We start from the raw sequence: 19,392 nt of genomic DNA, 5'->3' as shown, positions 1-19,392 counted from the left end.
CAGGCATGGGAAAGTACACACGTCTGATGATTACAACATGCATGTGGAGGTTTGGAGAACGACGGAAACTCAGTTTAAACATTTTCAAACTATTACTACAAAAAAAAACATGAATCACTCGAGGGATTTATTACAACTCAGTTCTTCCTCTGTCTCCTCGTCCGTGCAGCTCATTGAGCGTCTGTTTAAGTTAAAAGGAGTCACATTGGAAAGAGAGAGGAGCTCTGGAAGAGTTATAATCAGACTCGTCATAGTTCGGTATGTTTCCGTTTTCACATCTTGGCGCCGTTAAACTCAGTGTTGTTGTACTTTTGAAGGTCTCGTCTCTGAATCAAAACCATTTTTTCCTGCTTTCAGGATGAAAATTGACAGTTAAAGGAAGAAGCTGCGACGAATTTACTCATAAAAAGCATAACTGCAGTGTGTGCTGTGTGAATGTGTGTGTGAGTCCTGACTGTCTCCAGTGAGGGAGAAGCTGGAGTCCTGCTGGCTGTGTTGTTGTCAGAGCTGTGTTTACATGGACGGGACGGCCGGCTCCTCCCCTTGTGTATAAAAGCTGTTTGAGTCAAGAAGAAGAAGAACATACTCACTGATTATTGGATGAAGAGTTTTTACATCATCCTGTGTCAGTTTACATGAAGCTACCAGCTAACTAAAGAGCGCTAACATTAGCATGCTAACAAGCTACCAGCTAACTAAAGAGCGCTAACAGTAGCATGCTAACAAGCTACCGCTATAGATGGTTTGACACGTTCAAAAAGGACAGAAAATGTAACGCTGAAATCTTCTTCAGTTGCTTTTTTCAGACTGAGTCCCTCGCTGTGAATTTATATGAACATTTCCAGCGTCACTCTGAAGTCAGACGTGAAAACATCGACCTGTAAAACTACTTCAACTAAGTAGGCTAGCAATGCAGTGATTAGATTTGTACTTCCTGTTTCTTCTTCTGTGTTCATTGTTTTCCATGACCATTAAAACTAATTCCACCAATGTGTAAACCTATTCGGCCAAAACCTTTTTAAAACCACGTGTCTTAACCTGATCAAAGTGTGGTAAGTGAAAGCGTGACACCAACACGCAGTAATCCTTTGTGAAGTGGGGATGAATAAGCCTGGTGTTTTCAACTTCTTGGCCTTTGATTTAATGAGCGGCTTTCTAACTTGCCCAGCACTCACACTAATGTTTGTTTTTTGCCCCCGTGCAGCAGCTGGTTAATCACGTTCACCTGCCAGGTGTAAATCACTCGCAGCCTGTCTGCTGAGGGCAGCATGTGACAGGCTGTGCAGGAGGCGGGGCAGGAGGCGGGGCTTTCTCTCTGTGTGCCCGTGGTGTTGGCTCAGCTCGTCTGCTTTAATCATGACTTCAGCTCGTTGCTGCCAGGAAAAGTTTGGATGCAATTTTGACCCTTATGATTGCTTTGTTGCTTGTTTGTGGGATCTGTGCCAGATTATTCCCCCCCACCAAAAAAGTAAGCAGAGTAGCCTTAATGAAACCCAGAACATAGGGCTCTCAATAGAGACCTTAATCCCCTCCTTTTACCCCCCTGCACTGAGACGCCCCCCCCCCCCTTTTCCCCCCGAACCACAACTTACGACATTGTGGTTTAATTGGCCTCCATTTCACTGCAGCTTCAACAACACTACTTATTGCCTTTTCCCCCCTCCACCCCCCACCCTTCCTCTCTCTCTCTGGCTCTGTTGATACTGTTAATGGGACAGTGGATGAATCAAGTCCTGGACCTCAACTCTGCCCTGGATTTTTTCCTGTCTGCCTCCTTGTAAAATGTCTACAAGGACGCTGAGCTGATGTGTGAACGCAGCATGTAATGTTCAGGTAGTGTGAGGGCCATCGTGTTTACATTATGATACTCACATTTAATGGAGCTGCTTCATAATCTCTCACTGTGTCATTAAACGCCAGAGCCGGTTAAATGACTCAGGAAGATTTCACATGTGGCCTACCTGATGTGTTCAGGACTACTTCTGTGAAATCGGCTGTAACAGCATCACCAGCCGCCCAGTCTGTGAATTCAGAGAGCTTGTCAGCGTTGCAGAAGCACGGCACAGCGGGAGCTCCACACACACACACACACACACACACAGGGAGACATGCACACACACAGCGCTGGGCTCTGCTGAAACCGTCTCCCCTCTGTGACCTCCGTCCCTGCGACATTCAGAGACGCCATATGGATGTAAATATAAAGCGGTCTACTGTCACGCAGGACGAGGGATCTCTCTTCATGTTTTCACAAACTCACTCCTGAACATTTCGAGAAAACGTAAATCTTTCAGACACATTGACCTCACAACACGGTCTCAGGAAGCAGGGCACGATTTAAAAAGAGCCCAATGTTTGGATTAGAATTGTTGCCTCAACATCAATGCTACGTGTATTTAGACATATTCACAGTAGAGCAGAAAAGCTTTCTGTACACATGAGTAAGTCGTTGAAAAGTTCTCTGTCAAATCGAATTGAAAATGTCTGCTGCTTGTTTTCACACGTGCAGGTCGCTCATTCTCAGGAGGGTTGTTTTTTTGTGTGTGTGTGTGTGTAAGTTGGAAAGCAGCATTACTGGCATCACGGTCGCCCATGAGGAGGGGCTCTCTATGTTGTAGATCTTAAGAAACTGGGTGTCCTTGACTCCAGCAACCCCTGAATTGAAAACAGAGAGCAGGTCAGCCGATCACTGTGGCTCCATGGCTATCATGAATGGATCATTGTACCTAGCAGAGACAAGAGCCTCCTAAATCCTCTGGCTGGTCACTCCCACTTTGGAGTGGCGAAGAGAGAGCGGCGGGTCAGGTGGGGGTTGAGGGGGGGGAAGGGTTTCGGAGAAATGTCGAATAAAGATAATTTAGAAAATGGGCTCCAGCACAGAGCTGCCTCTGTATCCCCTCCACACACTCAGCTCCCCGAGGCTGCTCGGCTCATGTTTGTTTTGATTTAGCTCCCAGATTCGGGGTGAGGAGAGTTAGTGGGAGGTTGGCGGGCGGGGGTGGGTGGGTGGGGAGAGGGGGGGTACTTTAAGATGCATGGCAATGGTTAAGACAAATTGGACAAGAGACAATCTAGCTAACCCAGAGGGAGTGATGCTTGACTTTAGCTGCAGCCTTCCTGTGTTTCTGTATCTGCTCGGTTTTACGACACAGTTGGAAGTGACGGAGGATTCCTGCGGTTGCAGAAATATCAGGAGAAGCTGTGCAGACGCTCTCGACGGGTTTGGAGAATGTTGAAATTTGCCACCTGTGACTCCAGTTAGTATCTCATGTTGTCACGCGGGCTGGGAGTGTCCTGACAAACCAAGGGGAACAAGGGGAATGACATGAAGGGAAGAGAGCCACAGGTCTGATCCCCAAAACTCGACTGCCCACCTGGAGGACTATGGCGCCCTCAAACACTTGTTTTTGAATCACTGACAGAGGAAACAGGCAGGTTTGAGTAACGCTGACCTGATCCCTGAACTATGAGACCGTGACGCAGAGCCAGAGGCCGTGCACACACTGACGAGTCACTTTTCAAAATAAAACCTCAGCTTGTTCTGGATTTCAGACTTTTAAAAAGACGATGCAAATAAAGTGTTTCTGCACCCAGAAAAAAAAATCATCTTTTCTTCACATTGATAACTTTGTGAGTTTCTGGTGTGAAGTGCAAACTGAAGTTAGGTCTGTTTAAACTCTCCTGTTCTAACTAATTAGAATCGGTCCACAGACCCTTCTGGTCTCGTCTCAGAATCAAAGTGTTCTGACTCGCGTGTGTCTCGGTCTCAGACTGGACAGACACACGACTCCTGCTAACAAGATTTCTCTGTGACATTCATGGTCTTGTATGGTTCTAGCCCTGACTTGGTCTTGGGCCCGGGTATGTCTCGATCTCGGAGGACTCTGGTCTCGGGTCTGTTTCAGTCTTTGAGGACTTTGGTCTCTGGTATGTCTCAGAGGACTCTGGTCTCAGGTATGTCTCGGTCTCAGAGGACTCTGGTCTCAGGTATGTCTCGGTCTCTGAGGACTCTGGTCTCAGGTATGTCTCGGTCTCAGAGGACTCGGAGGACTCTGGTCTCAGGTATGTCTCGGAGGACTCTGTTCTCGGGTATGTCGAGATCTCAGAGGACTCTGGTCTTGGGTATGTCTCGGTCTCAGAGGACTCTGGTCTTGGGTATGTCTCGGTCTCTGAGGTATCTGGTCTCGGGCATGTCTTGGTCTCTGAGGACTCTGGTCTCGGGTATGTCTCGGTCTCTGAGGACTCTGGTCTCAGGTATGTCTCGGTCTCAGAGGACTCGGAGGACTCTGGTCTCAGGTATGTCTCGGAGGACTCTGTTCTCGGGTATGTCGAGATCTCAGAGGACTCTGGTCTTGGGTATGTCTCGGTCTCAGAGGACTCAAGTCTTGGGTATGTCTCGGTCTCTGAGGTATCTGGTCTCGGGCATGTCTTGGTCTCTGAGGACTCTGGTCTCTGTCTCTGAGGACTCTGGTCTCGGGTATGTCTCGGTCTCTGAGGACTCTGGTCTCGGGTAGCGTGGTCTTGACTAAACTCTCAGGTTGGGATGAGTTCCCCTGAAGCCGTCGGACACATTCAGGAGACATTTCAGGGACTTCTTGGACAAATCAAACTGTGGACAAATCACATCTTTACACATCTTCAGCTCATGAACATTTTATTATAAAACCCAACCGGAGACGATGAGATGAACAACTGAAAACTCACAAAAATCTGAGCTACATTCCTGTTTAATGATTGGCTGCAGGTGAGTCCCAGTCTGCAGACACCGACCTGTTTTACTGCATTATGCTGTACTTATAAAATATATACACATTCTTCCTGTTCTAGCTTCATAATTTAACACTTATCGACGTTCGTAAAAGACTTCATGACAAAAACAAACATTAGTTTGACACAACTTCAAGTGGCAAAGACACAAATTGGCAGCTTCATTACATGATCAATACTCAAAAATATTGTTTGTACTTTCCCTTTTTTGCTGAACAGCGTAATGTGGACTCGTAGTCGGAGGAGGCGAGACAGACAGACCGCTGGTTTGACCTTCAAACATGTCAAGGATCCTCGTTAGCTGCTGATCCGCACATCTCGAATACGTGTGTGCGTTCAGATTTTTTTATTTTAACATGACTTAATCCCTTGCATGACTTTAGAAGTATTTTTCATTTCCTTACAAAGCCCTACGTCAAAATTCTGCATGGTAACAGCAGGGGGGCGTGTCCAAAAGGGGCGTGGCTACTGACCTGTTAAAAGGGGCCTGAAGTTTGCATTTATTTAGCCTTTTTATCTCAACCCGAGACTGTAAATATTAACGCCTGTGTGACGTCACCAATCTGTTCCTGTAGGAGTCGATGGAGGAGTCGATGGCGGCCGAAATTCAAACTAACTTTAAATCGACAGGCTGACAGACAGGCGGGTTTTAAGCCTCCTGACAAACCGTTACACGGCGCCCACCTGTCAATCAGCTCAGCTACACGCCTTATTGTGAATAACTCTGATCCTTCATCCAATCAAAACTGCTGAGTCATCAAAACATTCCCCCCGTACAGTGTGTGTGGATGGAGACATGAGCTAATCACACCTATTTGGTTTTTTGAAGCAGGCTGTAAACATGTTCATGTCTGCTGTAAAAACAGGCTGTTTGAATGGGTGTGTATGTGACTTCCTGTGCTGCTGCAGCCAGCCTCTAGTGGTCACTTCAGGAACTGCAGGATTCAGCACCTCTTATCTTTTTATTTATCTGAGCTATACTTTAACAGGTCGAATAGGCCCTCGCTTGTTCTGCACTACAAGGTCAAAAGAATGGCGTGAAGGACGTTTGATGTGTATCAGCGATCAAAAGCAACGCTGATGTTTTAGGATTTTACACTTTGCAACAATAAAGCTTCTTAGCTTAAAATTTTAAGGGCTTCAAAAAGGATTTTTGTCCAAAGTCAAACTTAAAGGCAGCCTCACTGAAAAACTGTAAAAAGGGAAATTCAGCTCCAATCATTAAACAGCACTTTCATGCTCTTTTAACACGCTAATTAACATACATTCAACCACTGCTCATGAGCAAACACGCTGCTCTCCAATGATTAGCGAGTTTTCGCTGCAGTTTAGCTACACTGAAAATTCAAACCAGAAGTAGTGCACGACCTGCTGTTCGGTCTAAAAATGTTTAATAACCATAAAATCACTTTTTTGATCCGTATCTGAAAAAAAAAATAAACTAAAGCAGAAAGTTCAGTTTCACGCTGTTGTTGCTTCACTAGTAACAAACCAAGCAGTGCAGTGTTGTGGACAAACTCCAGGCATGTTGTGTTGACCTCCTCACACCAGCAACACACAACCTTTCCTGGCTTGTTGCTTGAAGAGTGTGAAAGCAGTAAAAAAAAAAGACAGGGGTATTTTAAAGGCGTGAAGGGCTGGTGAGTAGAGAGGAAGGGGGGGGGGGGGGGGGTGTCAGGAAAAGTTCAATAAAACAATGTCACGTGGGGGAGGGTCCACAGAAAGAGTGCTGGAGAGGCGCTTCAGTTAATTTCAGTACTTGATCCCACACCCTTGACTGTCCTTTGACTGCGCCCGCAAATATTTGAAGTGTGGTGGCTTCAACAATGCCGAGGCCCCTGAAATGGAGAGCAGAGCAAACAGAGGCTGGATGGCTCCCATGTTTGTCTAACGTCTTAATAAGGCCACACTCCAAGTGCCATTGAGACCCAACCAAACAAACAGGAGCGCGTTCAAGGCACACAAGATGGCATCAGGTCCACTGTGGCTCACTTCCTCTCATCCTCACCTCAAAGAATTTCACTCCTTTTGTGAGAACAGCGCGTCGCCTTCGACTCTGCAACAAGTGAGCCGCTCTCTCAGAGCAGTGTGAGGCATGTGTGAAGGTTTAGTCCTGCCTGAGATGTGCACAAAGAAGGATTACTTTTCACATACACTCAGTGAGCAGAGGGCGACCAAACAAATCAGAACTGTTCTTAAGTCACCCAGCGACTTTACTGAGACAACAGTGAGGCGTGCAGTTTGAGCTCTTACTCTTCATCTGTCCGGTTGTTTCAGAGCAACAGAAAACTGTTCAGACTTCCATCTATGAATGCATCAGATGTTTAAGTTACCATCACCTCAGAATAATAGCCAAGCTAAGAATAGGAAGAGAGGTGTCATGCAGCTGGTTGAGCCCTGTGAAGCAGAGGAAGGGTCAGTGAACACCTCCTCTCTGTCGTTTTTCGGGTCATAGTCTTCATCCTCGTACATGTCATCCGCATCAGGCTGCTCTGAAATCACAGAGTGGTCTCCTATGGAGCAAAGTTTGCTCATGTTCTCCTTCACCACTTCACAGAACGGCCTCTCGACCCCATCACAAACACAGCGGTTCAGCAGCACGCCGTTCGGGATGAAGAGCATCTGCTGGATGGTGGCTTTGCACTTGGAGGAGCACTTCCTGCCGTTGAACAGCTGGCCGCAGTATGACAAGTAGGCCGACAGGGAGGTGTGACAGCTGCTGTCCTCCTCGCAGCGCTGCCGGGCCTCCATGCAGCCGATCCCCCCGGCGTCGCTCGGGTGCCTGCGGGGGAGGCAGGGCTCGATGGCTCGCTTGGCGCTCTGGCACTCCTGGTCCTGTGCGCAGTCGCAGGTCTCCAGGTCCGGCCCGCTGCGCGTGTGATTCAGACGTATGAGCGCGTTGATGCAGTGGCTGGGACACTGCTTCCTCGTGCCTCTGATGTTACCTTCACAGGCTGCTAAATATTGACTGTACGCAAGGTCGCACTCGGGCTCTTCGTGGCACCGCAGGAGCGCCTGCCAGCAGATCAGCTGGGCATCTAAGGCCACCAGCACCCATGGGAGAAGTGCCAGGGCGCTGCACCAACATTTCATGCTTGGATGGAGTTCTACTTCAGCAACGTGAACTTTCTCCACCAGCACATTGGGAACAGGACAATTTAACTCCACAAGTATTCCATGTATGCGTCTGAGTCGAAGAAAAACGTGGTCCTTCCTGAGACAGTATCCACAGCGTCAGCTTCGCCTTTCCCTGGAAATCCTTGCAGCGAGATATAATTCGGGGAAATCTCCACGCGTGGCTGCAGGAAAAAGAGAAGCCGTGCAGTGAGTAATTCCGGGAAACATGTCCGTTGAAAAGTGGGGAAACTTTCTCCAAAGTGCAGCCAGAGTCAGCTCCAAGCCACCGATGCAGATCTGAGCAGGACGCCGAAACGCGCCGCACCGCGACCCAAAGTGAACGCGCACTCCGACCTCAGTTATGACGACTCAGTCTGTACACTTCAACTCATCGTTCGTGACTCCTCTCTCCAGCCTCACCGTGTTTGACCCCGATCCACAAATGCCCGTGTTTTCGTTTTTTTTACGACTTGGTAGAGGTTTGTCTCTGTCGCATTCTGTCCCGCTATGTGCGTCTTTGTCCCTCTTCTTGCTGTTACGCTTCACGGTCCGCCGAGCATTTCCCCACAACACCCCTCCCTCTGTCGAGAAAAAAAAAAGAAAGGAAAGTTTTCCTTCCCCCCTCTCTCTCTCGCTCCCTCATTTACAATCCTGTCCACCGATTGGTCGTCATTGAGGAGTCAGCCGTGGGACCCATTTCCAGGCCTGCAGCAGGAAAAGGCTCTGCACACAAATCCTCTCAGTACATGACGAGATAGGCTGGAGGAGAGTGTTTATGATTTAGCTTGCATGAAACCCATCAGATCTGTGTGGTCCCCGCTTCTCTTGTAGCAAAAACACAAGTGAAAAAAAAGGGGGGAAGGCATGCGTGGGGAGGGGGGCTTGCAAAACGCATTCCTTTGCAAGAAGCTCACATCTGCAACTTCACTGCTCCATTTTTTCAGCGCAGACTAACAGATCTGTTCCTCCTCAGCCGCAGACACAGAGAAGGGGGGAACCTCTGCGATGACTGCCCGCTCACACAGGATTTCACTTCGCACTAATTGTCGCTCTTTCTCCCTCTCTCCCTGTCATGCCTCTCATTCTGCACAGTGGGTAAGCCCCGATTGAAAGAGGAGAATGGCAGAGAATAGTATTTTCTGGCCCGTTTCACCCCAATTGTGTCAGATTGGCCATGCAGTGGCCCCGTGTCTTTCCAGGCCGCGGATTGTCCACGCACTGCGGACTATCAATGGAGAGGGGGTTCAGCATCAATATATTTTACAGCCATCCCCTTTTACACCGCACTCGAAAACTACCAATAGGCCAGGCTTCTCTGCCATTCAAATGGTAACTAACTGGGGTGCTCTCTCTGCACCCACTGAGAGGCTGTGCCACTTTAGCACCAGCTCCATAGAACCAGATGGATGTCCGACCTTATAGGCTGCACTTTATTTTTTAAACGTTTACTTAATTTTCTTCACATTTAGCTCATTTTGTTAAAAAAAAAAAGTGTGTTAATGTGCAAAAGAAAATCACGTGTTTAATCTGAATATTCAATCTTAAACCTAAATATTTAATCTAAATGTAAATATTAAATCACTATGCTTAATCCAATCAGGATTCAACATTTAGATTTGCCATTTACTGTTCAGATTTAGCTTTACATCTAGCATTAAGATAACACTGAACATTTGCATTTTAATGTCATATATGAGGTTTAACATTCAGAGAGCTCCGAGCTTACAGCCTTAAAAATCCAAGCAAGGACTTTTAGCTTCCTCTGAAATCAAACATGAGGAGAAAGGAGGCGCTTCTGAATTGCAAAGTGTCCCACACAATATGACAGTATAGACCAGTGTTTGTCAAATGGTGGTACGTGTCCCCTGAGGGGTACGTGACAAATGTTTAGAAAAAGATTCATCACCACAAACCAATAGAATGATCTCTATATGTGAAGCACATGTTCTCTATGCTATACATCAAACAGGCTCCAACTTCAGCATATTCATAGTGTATGCATTATGTGTAAAGCGGCTTGGACCAGAGGGGCCTCCGTCTGTTGACGTGAACCGTTCAGCGAGCACGTGTGTTCGCAATCTAACAAGAACGTGGCCAGGAAGGTAAAAATGGACAGACAGTTGAAACGAGGTAACAAATCTTTTCGGGGGAAAATGAGGTGAAGACGAAGAAATCATCAAAAAGAAAACACACAACAACATCATCGGTATCTGGATGAATACTTTCTTATTCTGCAGGCCTCGTACATCGATGTGTTCATGTTGTTTTCCTGAAAAATGTTCTTGGGTATTTGACTGAAAAAAACTTCAGGAAGCAGGTTCACAAGTCAAACAGTGAGAGAACCCCTGCAGGAGATATGGGCCCTTCTCTCTGTGTTGTAGCTGAAGTCAGGCTCTGGTCTCAACATGTCTTTGGACTGAAGTTAGATGGAGTGAAATGTCTACTAATCTTTTTTGTCTGTTCGACTGTGAGTCAAAAAAGTGTCTTCTTCGTGTCGTGTTTGAAGAACATTTTCAGACACTCTTCATCCTGATGAAAGTCCTCCTCACTCTCTTCAGGGCTGAGATGCTTTGTGAGGATCGAGTCTGAACTTTAGAAAATGTCCTGATTCTAAGAATCTTCTTTGATTTCTTTCACTCGGAGGGAATCTTTGCACTGAGGAGGCTTCGTGATTACATCCTCGGGTACCTGCAGCTTGACCATTCATACACACGTTTTAATGGGATTCATTATTCAGACAGGTCTCTACAGACTCATCCTTTCTATCACGATGTTTCCCTCATCATCTTTCATGGCTGACTGTGTGAGCACGCTTCCTGCAGCCCTCCTGTCAGCGTGTTTCTGTCTCCCCCTGGTGTTCCAGGTCGGGGACTGCAGCAAAGTCGCCCCAAGCTGCACAGTGTCAAAAAATTAACAATAATCACAGAACACAGTGACAGGGTTTGTTTTCCTAAAAATCTGTTTATTGCAGTTACAACTGAAAAATCACCGATGTACCCTCAGAGACAGAGTGATGGAGCGACTGTGAGACAACGACAACAGCCGAAGAACGAGGAGGGACAGCGGTGCCATGGCAACCGTTTCCTGCAAAATAAGCTCAAGAACTTGTGGGATGACAACACAAAAAGATACAATTGCTTAGTAACAATATCGTCATTATTATTGAGTTATTGAATAATTAGTTTTTGCACACACTCACATTATGGCTTCTATTCCGACCATTTACGACCTCTCAAGGTCAAGCATGACAGATGTGTTATTACCTCTATTATAAAAGGACTTATTGCAACTCTTCCTCCGCTTTAGAATAAATGTTGTAACGACACAGTTTACCTATCACATGACAACGACCACTGGACTGAACATATTTAGCGTGTTGCCTTCAGTATTCATTCAGCAGTAGTTTGGCACACACACACACACACACGCACGCGCACGCACGCACACACGACAAAGACATCACGACTCATCGGAAAGAAAGAAAGAGATCTCTGAAATCAAACACGTACGTGTCAAAGGAATATTAAGATAACAGGATACACTGCAAAAACTCCAATCTTATAAAGCGCGTTTGTCTGAACTACTCACAGTCACCTGACAAGTCTGGATAAACGTCCCATATCAAGGTACAACAAGCAGAACGTGAAGCCTTCATTTGGTTATTGTAAATATTCTTTATCTGATTCAAGATACTTTAAATTGATTTGGCTTGCTGCATTGGCAGGGGCGTGTCCAGAGGGGCGGCATGGGCCTCCCTTGAAATCTGATTGGCCACCCAAAAGTGCCACGCCCAAAATCCAAATTTATGATTGGCTATTTGTCTAATCAGAGACGGGGCAGCGAAAGAACTGTGAGAAATCTCTTTGACTTTTGAGGCAAAAGCTCAAAATCTGGGGTGCTGACTTATGCAGTCTACCTGTTTAAGTCACCAGTTCAGAAAGTCTGGCCACGCCCCCTGTGATGTTTTAGTGTTACAAGCAAATCAGGCTATCTCGACATACGGCGTTCACCTGGACCTGTCGGGTGAATGTGGCTTCTGTTAAGTTTCGTGAGACGTTTCTGACGAGAGATTTTGAACTGAGTTTTTGCAGTGTTCTCAAAGCACGCTGTGTTTTGGCAGTTAGAACGTCACATTGATTAAAAGAGGGGACAGATAGGAGATGAAAGCTGACGTCACTCTCGGCACCACAGCGACATAAAAATCAAACACTGGCCAAATGTAGAGCAAACGGATTCAAACACGACAACACCGGCGACGCCCCCCCCCCCCTCGGGTCCCTCGCTGAATGCACAGTAAGCCCACGGTGACTGTGCTGTGTTTCTCTGCCACACGACGAGCTTCTGCTTCTTTTTACACTTTTTTTTTGTTTTTTAACGAAGACACCACTAGATATATCACATCAGCTAAGCAACAGCAATCCACCAGCACGAGACAGCACCACTGAGACGCAGGGGTCAATGAGATGGAGGACAGGTCAATGGGGGGGGGGGGACACTTCTGATAAAAACAGATGAGCGGCTGTTGACAGCATGTGCAAGCAGCAGGTACATTTACATCTTATACAACATAATGTGGATTTAGTCACACCGCAGCTACGCTGTTTTACATAGTTATGCCTTTTTTTCTTTACGTACGTCTACGGTTTTTCAACATACATCTTATAAAGCATTTACATCTCTCTCATCCGAGCAGCTTTTAAGGTTGTTGTTTTGTTTTTTTTTAACATCTTGGCGCAGATCTGAGGGGATTTGTTCCTTCAGCCGTCAGGTTTTTAAACAACGAGTACGTTTAGTTTCCATTGCAGACATACCGTGGACTCCTGGATCTCACATCTCACTGCACGCCTGTCATTATCACATCCAGGAGAGATATGTGCTATGTTGTGTGTGTAAGTGTCTTTGTGCTTTTTTCACAATGTGTGTAGGTTGGGTGCACTTCAGTTTGCAAATCAGATTTCCTCTTAAGGACAAGAAAGAGTTTCCACTACGATCCAAAAACTGCAGGTTTGCTCCAGTGAAGGTCAATTTTAGATGAATCTTTGGAGCACCTAACTCTATATCTACGCTCCAACATATTAGTTGTTGCTTTTAAGTCAAAGTGAAAGTAAAACCGTCCCGCCCAAACAAATGCTGTCGAGGAAGAGTCTTTGTAAAAAGTAGCTTACGGGTGTTCGAGATCTAGAGAAGAAAACCAAGGCACGCTCAAGTATGGAGAAAGCTGAACTCAAAGAATGATATGTTTAGGAAAAGATTCAAAGTAGGACTAATGCAGCACACAGAAAGTGTTTGTCAGGGCACCAGAGGGTCGACAACAGCAAGCTACTTGTGACAAAAAAAGATCTGCCTCTTTTTGTTGCTTTAATTGAATATCGCACCTTTCTTCGTTTTTGTGCTTTTCTACCTCCGGCTCGGAAATCCTGATCTGTTGTTCCACATGTTGCACGTGCAGCTGGAATCATTCGTGTGTGGAGTTTTTTTTAGCTCAAACAAAAAGCTGATCTCACTGAAGATGTGCACTTGTTTTTCAGTGAGATACTCCGCTGTGTGTTTGTTAGCGAGGAAACACACACGCACGAATGCACACGCGCACACACACACACACCTGAGACCTCTGCTGCAGAATCATATTGTGTTATCACCGGGCGTGTGAGGTACAGAGAGAGAGAGGGATGCAAAGGAAAGACGGAGGAATATTTCTGAGAGGAGGAGCTGCTCTGAAGGCAAATATATAATCTCAGTGTTTAAATCTGCGTGGGAGGAGCCAGAGAGCCGCAGCTAATTTCAATGACAAATATGAAGGACATTCATGATTTTTAGGAGATCTGAAGGTCAAGGGGTCGGCCCGGATTCTTTGTTCCAGTAAGTACAACCTGCTCGTGATTTTCTTCCCGCTCTCTTTTGTGCATAATTTCTGTCTAACTTTGCACAGCTACAAAAACTGTCATTATGTGGCTCTGACTTTCCTCCAAAGCAACGAGAATATGTTTCACCTCCAGAGCAGCTCTGCCTTTGAGAAATATTTGTACAAGTTAAACTGCGAGATCACATGAGACTGCAATTCTCCGTCTGCTTTTTGAGGTCTTCCAGCGTGGCCTGTGCTTTGTCTTTCAGCTGGTCGATGTCCACATTCTGGATGTTGGACAGCTGGCCCAGCACCGACTGCTTGTGCGTCTCCTCCTGGTTGTCCTCGGCGATCATCTTGGCCAGCTCTGTGGGCAACGTCACGTCATCCCCCGCCTGCTGGATCTGGGTCTCATCCAGCTCATTCTGATGCAGGCATGTCCACACAGACACACCCAACCGGACAGGAGGAAAGAGGACAAAGAAAGTTCACACAACAAGTTCAAATCTGACGGCTTTTTATAGAAAGGTGCAAGCCTGGTTGTTTTTTTTACAAAGGTCATAGTCTTTATGAATCAATGCAATCATCTTTCATGGGTTTATAAAATGAGAACAGGGTTAGCTTACCTTTGGTAGTCGGTATTTATCCCTGAAGTGGCTTCTAACTGTGGCTCTCTCGGCTTTCTTCTGGGCAAAATTGGCTTCTCGCTCTTGTCTGCAAGAAAGACGGAAAAGTAGCCTCAGTGCACCAGAATACATGAAGCCGGAGCGGGAGACTGTAGTTCCTTTAGTGTCCACATGAAGTCCCAGTGGACCCGACGCTGAAATGCCCATTTTTATAGTACGAATAAAGACGTTCACAGCCTGACGCCACAAACAGTTTTGGTATCAATTGAAGGTTATTTTATTGGTACATTGTGCATTTTTCACGACTCATCCATTTTGGTTTGATTAAGCCCGACAGTTCTTCATGTTGTAGCTTTTCCCCAAGAGGATTAAAGGAGCGACATGGAACTCTGACACCTAGTGTTTAAAATGGGTACTGCAGTATACATTTATTATTATTATTTTGAACTCTCTTTATCCCCGTGGGGCACCAAGCGGTCGACCACAGGAGTGGCTACACCCTGACAGAGCAGTGTCAAGAACTGGGGATCGAACCCTCGACATTCCGGTTGGAGAGACGACGACTCTACCCACTGAGCCACAGTCTCCCATTTAAAACAGAGAGAGCTGTCTCCCCCCCTCCTCTCACACAGGTCAGCATGTGGTGGACACTGTAGCTTCAGTGTTTAGCCAGCTCTGCATGGGTCTGTAAAGCTTTCTGCGTTCTAACCTCTCTCCATGTTTCATCTCCAACATTGATCCTAGTTTGAGCAGCTTTCTGCTGCTGGAGCTTATTAGAAACATGCAGAGGCTTTTTAGCTCGGGTACAATCACTTCTATCTGAAGCAGTTCCACTGCCCGCTTCCATCGCTGCAGAGACGTCATCATCTCACGCTCTTTCACTGTTTAAGATTTGACAAAATGTAGGTTGAGTCAGCATCTCCAAAATGGCGACCACCTTATTTCGGCTTCAAAGCACCTCATCATAAACCAAAGGGTGACATCACAGAGACTGCGTCCATATTTAATACAGTCTGTGACATAAATATAGATCAGCCTTTTTTTTTACCCCCCTGTCAAATCTCACAACTAGCTGGCACACTTAAAGTAGGAAATTCCCCAAACAATTAACTAATTAACATTTGTTTCATCAACATTTAATAAGATTTCTCCTTAAAAAGTCAAATTTGAACCTTGGAGGCCTTTGAGCTTAGCATGACCTCCTCTTCATGCTAACTATAGTGTGGAGCCAGCAGAAGGCGGAGCAGCAGCAGAGTTGCCGGGGGGGAGAAACGAAGCAGGAAGAGATGCCCTGCTTATGATGAGATGCATGTGCTCCTTTGAGGGATCCCCCCCCCCCCCCCCACCCCAATACACACACACACACACACACACACACACACACACTAGAGGTAACCTATTAACTGCACTCAATCCTGCTCTCCCACTCACACAGCTGTCAACCCATCACACTTATCCTGCGTTTCCCTCCATTTAGCTGTGCAGTATTGTAGTTTGCCTCTCTCCTCTGGATCTATGTCAAGGCTTGTAACCAACATAAAAGCAAATGAGACTCAGAGATGTATACATGCACCGAGCCCACTGCTGCAAACAACCTTAAAAAAAAAAATACAAATCTGTCTGTGCAGATGCATCTGTAAAGCCATGGTGTCATGTTTATCTTGTAAACAATCCAGCCTGCAGTGTGCTCGGCCTCCAGCAGAGGGCAGGCACCAGCATGTTGTGCCCTTTCCACTCGACATCCCTGGAATATTTATGGGTTCAGTCCTGTTCATAATAGCCTCTCGTAAATTCTTCAAATCTGCTATAAATGCCTCCAGCATCATGAGTGGACGACGTGATTTACTGCTTCACAAACTAAAAGCCACGTTCAATGTAGTCCGTGAAACACAGCTTGTGCTTAAAACAAAATAAGCAGCATGCATGATGTTTTGTCAGCTTGCATTGGAGGGTCGAGGAGGCTCAAATCATCTAAAGTCAGAGGGACACTGGACGACCACGGGCGTGTTTGGCAAAGTGTTTGCACCCAATGTGTCAGAGGAAGGTCGTTCTATCTGGAGATGCTGCGTTCAGGGGGCCTGTCCGTGCGAGCCCGAGCTCACTTTAAATTAACATGAGCCGTCCAGACACCAAACGGGCACACAGAAACCATGCAGCGCTCACTTGCAGCCAATGAGCAGAGCTGTGTGTCTTCCCCTCTCAAGGGCATCAGATGACCAGGGATGTCACTGCGGCCGGGGTGCTGAGGGTGATAAAATGTCTCCATGTGACATGTCAGGGAGAGGGAGAGAGAGAGAGAGAGAGAGAGAGAGAGAGAGAGAAACCCAGCCCCCGCTCTAACCTTCTTCTGCTTTAATGTGAGCAGCGAGGCCTTCTTGGTGATCTATGCTCATGTTTAGTGCCTCTGACTAATAACTCACCACACTGAAGGTCACACACACACACACACACACATTATGAAGGCAGAGCAGGCTCAGCATCTGAACATGTCTCCTGAGCATTAGTGGGATGAAATGGGCGTTAATACTTTCCCAAATTAGGTCTTCACTTCCCACTTGAGCTTAAAGTGTCTGCAGATGTTGTCAAATTGTTTTTGCTTATGGAAATGAGGCCCTGCAGGATAACTGCCTTTATGATGTGCACACATCCCAGTAAAGACGACATGATTCAGTGAGAGATGCAGGCAGAGCTCCCGATATCGAGAATGTAAATCCATTACTTTTCTCCATCTTGCATTTGCAGTCTTTACTTCATGTTATTCTCTGGAGACTGATTTTATGAGCAGGGCAGTGAACGTCTCCTCTATGGGCTGCTGAGTCCAGCTCCAAGGGAGCGTCACATTAATCAGCAGTGAGTTTCTGTCCGCAGGGTGAACTCTTGTTTGTCGTGTGACCTTGCCGTTACCTTGTTTTGTCCTCCACTGGCTCCGGGAGATGGAATATTTCAGTAAGGGAGAAACTAACATGAAAAGAAATCTTTTTTTGTTTTTTTTTAGTAAGTGAGACAAATGAAGATGCCAATATGATAACACAACATCTGAAAAGATATTAAAAATGTCAACCAACCACATAACAGAGCTTTAAAGAGTCCACACCATTAAAAATGTAAATCAATCATTTTTTTTAGGCTGTGATATTTTATGATGTCATTAAGAACGATCACACCCACATATATACATAGGGATATCACTCAGGATGGTTGTTTTATAGGCTTAATGGTTCATTCTGTTGTTTTTCTCCCCGATGAAATCAACCAATTTATTGGCTTTAATTGACCTACTTTATTTCCCACTACATCTGACTCGCGTCTCAGTCGCACGCACAGCGATGGGCACATGTTTCGCTCCGGGCATGAACTCCGCACGGCACACATAAACCGTGGAGGAACGATTCCAGGAACCCCAAATTAAAAAAAAGAAAAAAAAGGGAGCTACACACTTTGCTGAAGCGGAGAGACAGAGAGCTCCCTGGGCGAGAGGAGCAGCTGTGAGAGGAGCGCTCGTGTTATCGCACTGATGCGTAAAGTAGCGCCGGCCGCTCTGGGAGCGCTCCTACTGTATGTACACATGAAAACGCGCTGTTTCAATCTGTTCTCCCAAAAACTACTTTTAGGCTTTTATTTACAACTTTACGCGAAAGAAGCTTCAATCATTGCCTTACTTTTCCTCTTCTAACTGTTCCTTATACTGCTCGAATTCCTCCTGGGTCATCCCCTGCGCCGCCGCGTCTGTTTTCTCCGCTTCAGGTTTCTCCTCCGTCAGTCCGCCTGTCAGGTTCTTCAGCTGTCCTCCCACCATGTGTTTGACCATGAAAGCCATGGCTGCGACGCGGAGAGTCCTCGAGATCGGGGAAGAAGTTGAAGGCTTGATGCGCTCTTTGACAGAGCGGTGACGGAGTATGAAAATCCGCCAAGTGACGCTTAAAACACACGCCTGGATGTGCAGCACAGGGTTAATTAACTTTCAAACACTCGATGCTGGAAATCAAACCGTAAAAGAAGATCGTAAATATTCCAACGGCGCGTCAAAAAGCTCGCAGTTTCAGCACCACTGGCCGTGGACAGCTCCGCGCCGTGAAGGATGGAGCTCAGTTATGAGTCAACAAGTTTGGCGCTGAACTCTACCAATCCTGTGACTCCGTCCGCAGCCACCACTCCCTCCGCCCAATCCCAAGCACCGCCGGACTGGGTGTGCGTTCGCATGGCGCGCGTCGGCAGCGTGGGCTGCTCCCGTGATTCGCCGTCTGATTATAACTCACGATGGAGTCAGGCAGGACTCCGCGAGGGACAAACAGCACGTGACGAGCCTCAGTGTCTCTTGGCGGTTTTTTGGTGCCTCTGCTTGTCTCAGGGTCATCTGCGCGCTGGAGCCGAACTTACTGTGTGTACACACAGAAAGAGCTTCCTAATTGCAAATTAGTCAAATGGCTGTCTGTTAACCAACGGCGTGAGATCATGCTTGTTGACTTAATCACCCAGAAAAGATGAGGATCTGTCTCCTCCAGTAGGATCTGGATGATGGAGCAGAAAATCTCTAAAAGCACGAGCGGAAACAAAGTGTGTGTTTTAATGCATCTTAAAGAGACTCCATGGAGGCTCCTGTAAATATTCCCTTCCTCTAACATTCAAGAAGTAGACATGGACTTCTAAAATTAGAAATTTCACGTCCAGTTGCATCACCATAATATTCAGCAGTGACTCATGTGTCTGTAGTACACGCAGCTGAGTTTATGATATCAGTGTCTCATGCTTATTAGCCCTCCTGGAGGATTTTCGGTGCAAATTCCTCTCATGTGTCTGCGCTTGTGTGTTTGATGGGTTAGGCGGTTTAATAGTTAGACTCCCGATGAGATGGTTTTATAAGAAGCCCGGATGCTTCTGGATGAAGCCATGTGACGCAGTGCTCAGCTGGAAAGCCTCACTTCTGGAAAAAAAAAAAAAAGAAGTGACCTACATGTGTGCGTGAGAGGAATATTTAAAAATCTGTCTCTGACGCTCTCGGTGAGACTCTTGACATCCAACGTGTGAAAAAGGGGGAACTTT

At 46.4% G+C, this 19,392-nt stretch overlaps 2 protein-coding genes across 2 annotated transcripts; both read right to left on the bottom strand.

Annotated features, from left to right (window-relative positions):
* Positions 1 to 4,648: 4,648 nt before the first annotated feature.
* LOC306821233 (growth arrest-specific protein 1) lies at positions 4,649 to 8,456 on the bottom strand. The gene has a single exon (XM_079339532.1). It carries the CDS (start codon positions 7,858 to 7,860, stop codon positions 7,108 to 7,110), a length of 753 nt encoding a protein of 250 aa, XP_079195658.1. The 5' UTR covers positions 7,861 to 8,456; the 3' UTR covers positions 4,649 to 7,107.
* A 4,344-nt stretch (positions 8,457 to 12,800) lies between these two features.
* cplx3b (complexin 3b) lies at positions 12,801 to 18,541 on the bottom strand. Its single transcript, XM_079339930.1, has 3 exons — positions 18,012 to 18,541; positions 14,353 to 14,440; positions 12,801 to 14,151 (listed from the first exon to the last, which is right to left on the bottom strand). Exons 1-3 carry the CDS (start codon positions 18,167 to 18,169, stop codon positions 13,927 to 13,929), a joined length of 471 nt encoding a protein of 156 aa, XP_079196056.1. The 5' UTR covers positions 18,170 to 18,541; the 3' UTR covers positions 12,801 to 13,926.
* Positions 18,542 to 19,392: the final 851 nt, after the last annotated feature.

Source organism: Symphodus melops (assembly GCF_947650265.1).
Source record: "Symphodus melops genome assembly, chromosome: 3".
NCBI lineage: Eukaryota > Metazoa > Chordata > Actinopteri > Labriformes > Labridae > Symphodus > Symphodus melops.
Note: the sequence above shows the minus strand (reverse complement) of the source record. Positions and strands in the feature narration are given on the sequence as shown.

Coding starts and splice junctions, on each gene's coding strand:
- LOC306821233 (XM_079339532.1), bottom strand. CDS start 7,860: ATGAAATGTTGGTGCAGCGCCCTGGCACTTCTCCCATGGGTGCTGGTG.
- cplx3b (XM_079339930.1), bottom strand. CDS start 18,169: ATGGCTTTCATGGTCAAACACATGGTGGGAGGACAGCTGAAGAACCTG. Junction 14,441..18,011: donor GAACAGTTAGAAGAGGAAAA/GTAAGGCAATGA, acceptor TCTTTCTTGCAG/ACAAGAGCGAGAAGCCAATT. Junction 14,152..14,352: donor ATAAATACCGACTACCAAAG/GTAAGCTAACCC, acceptor TGCCTGCATCAG/AATGAGCTGGATGAGACCCA.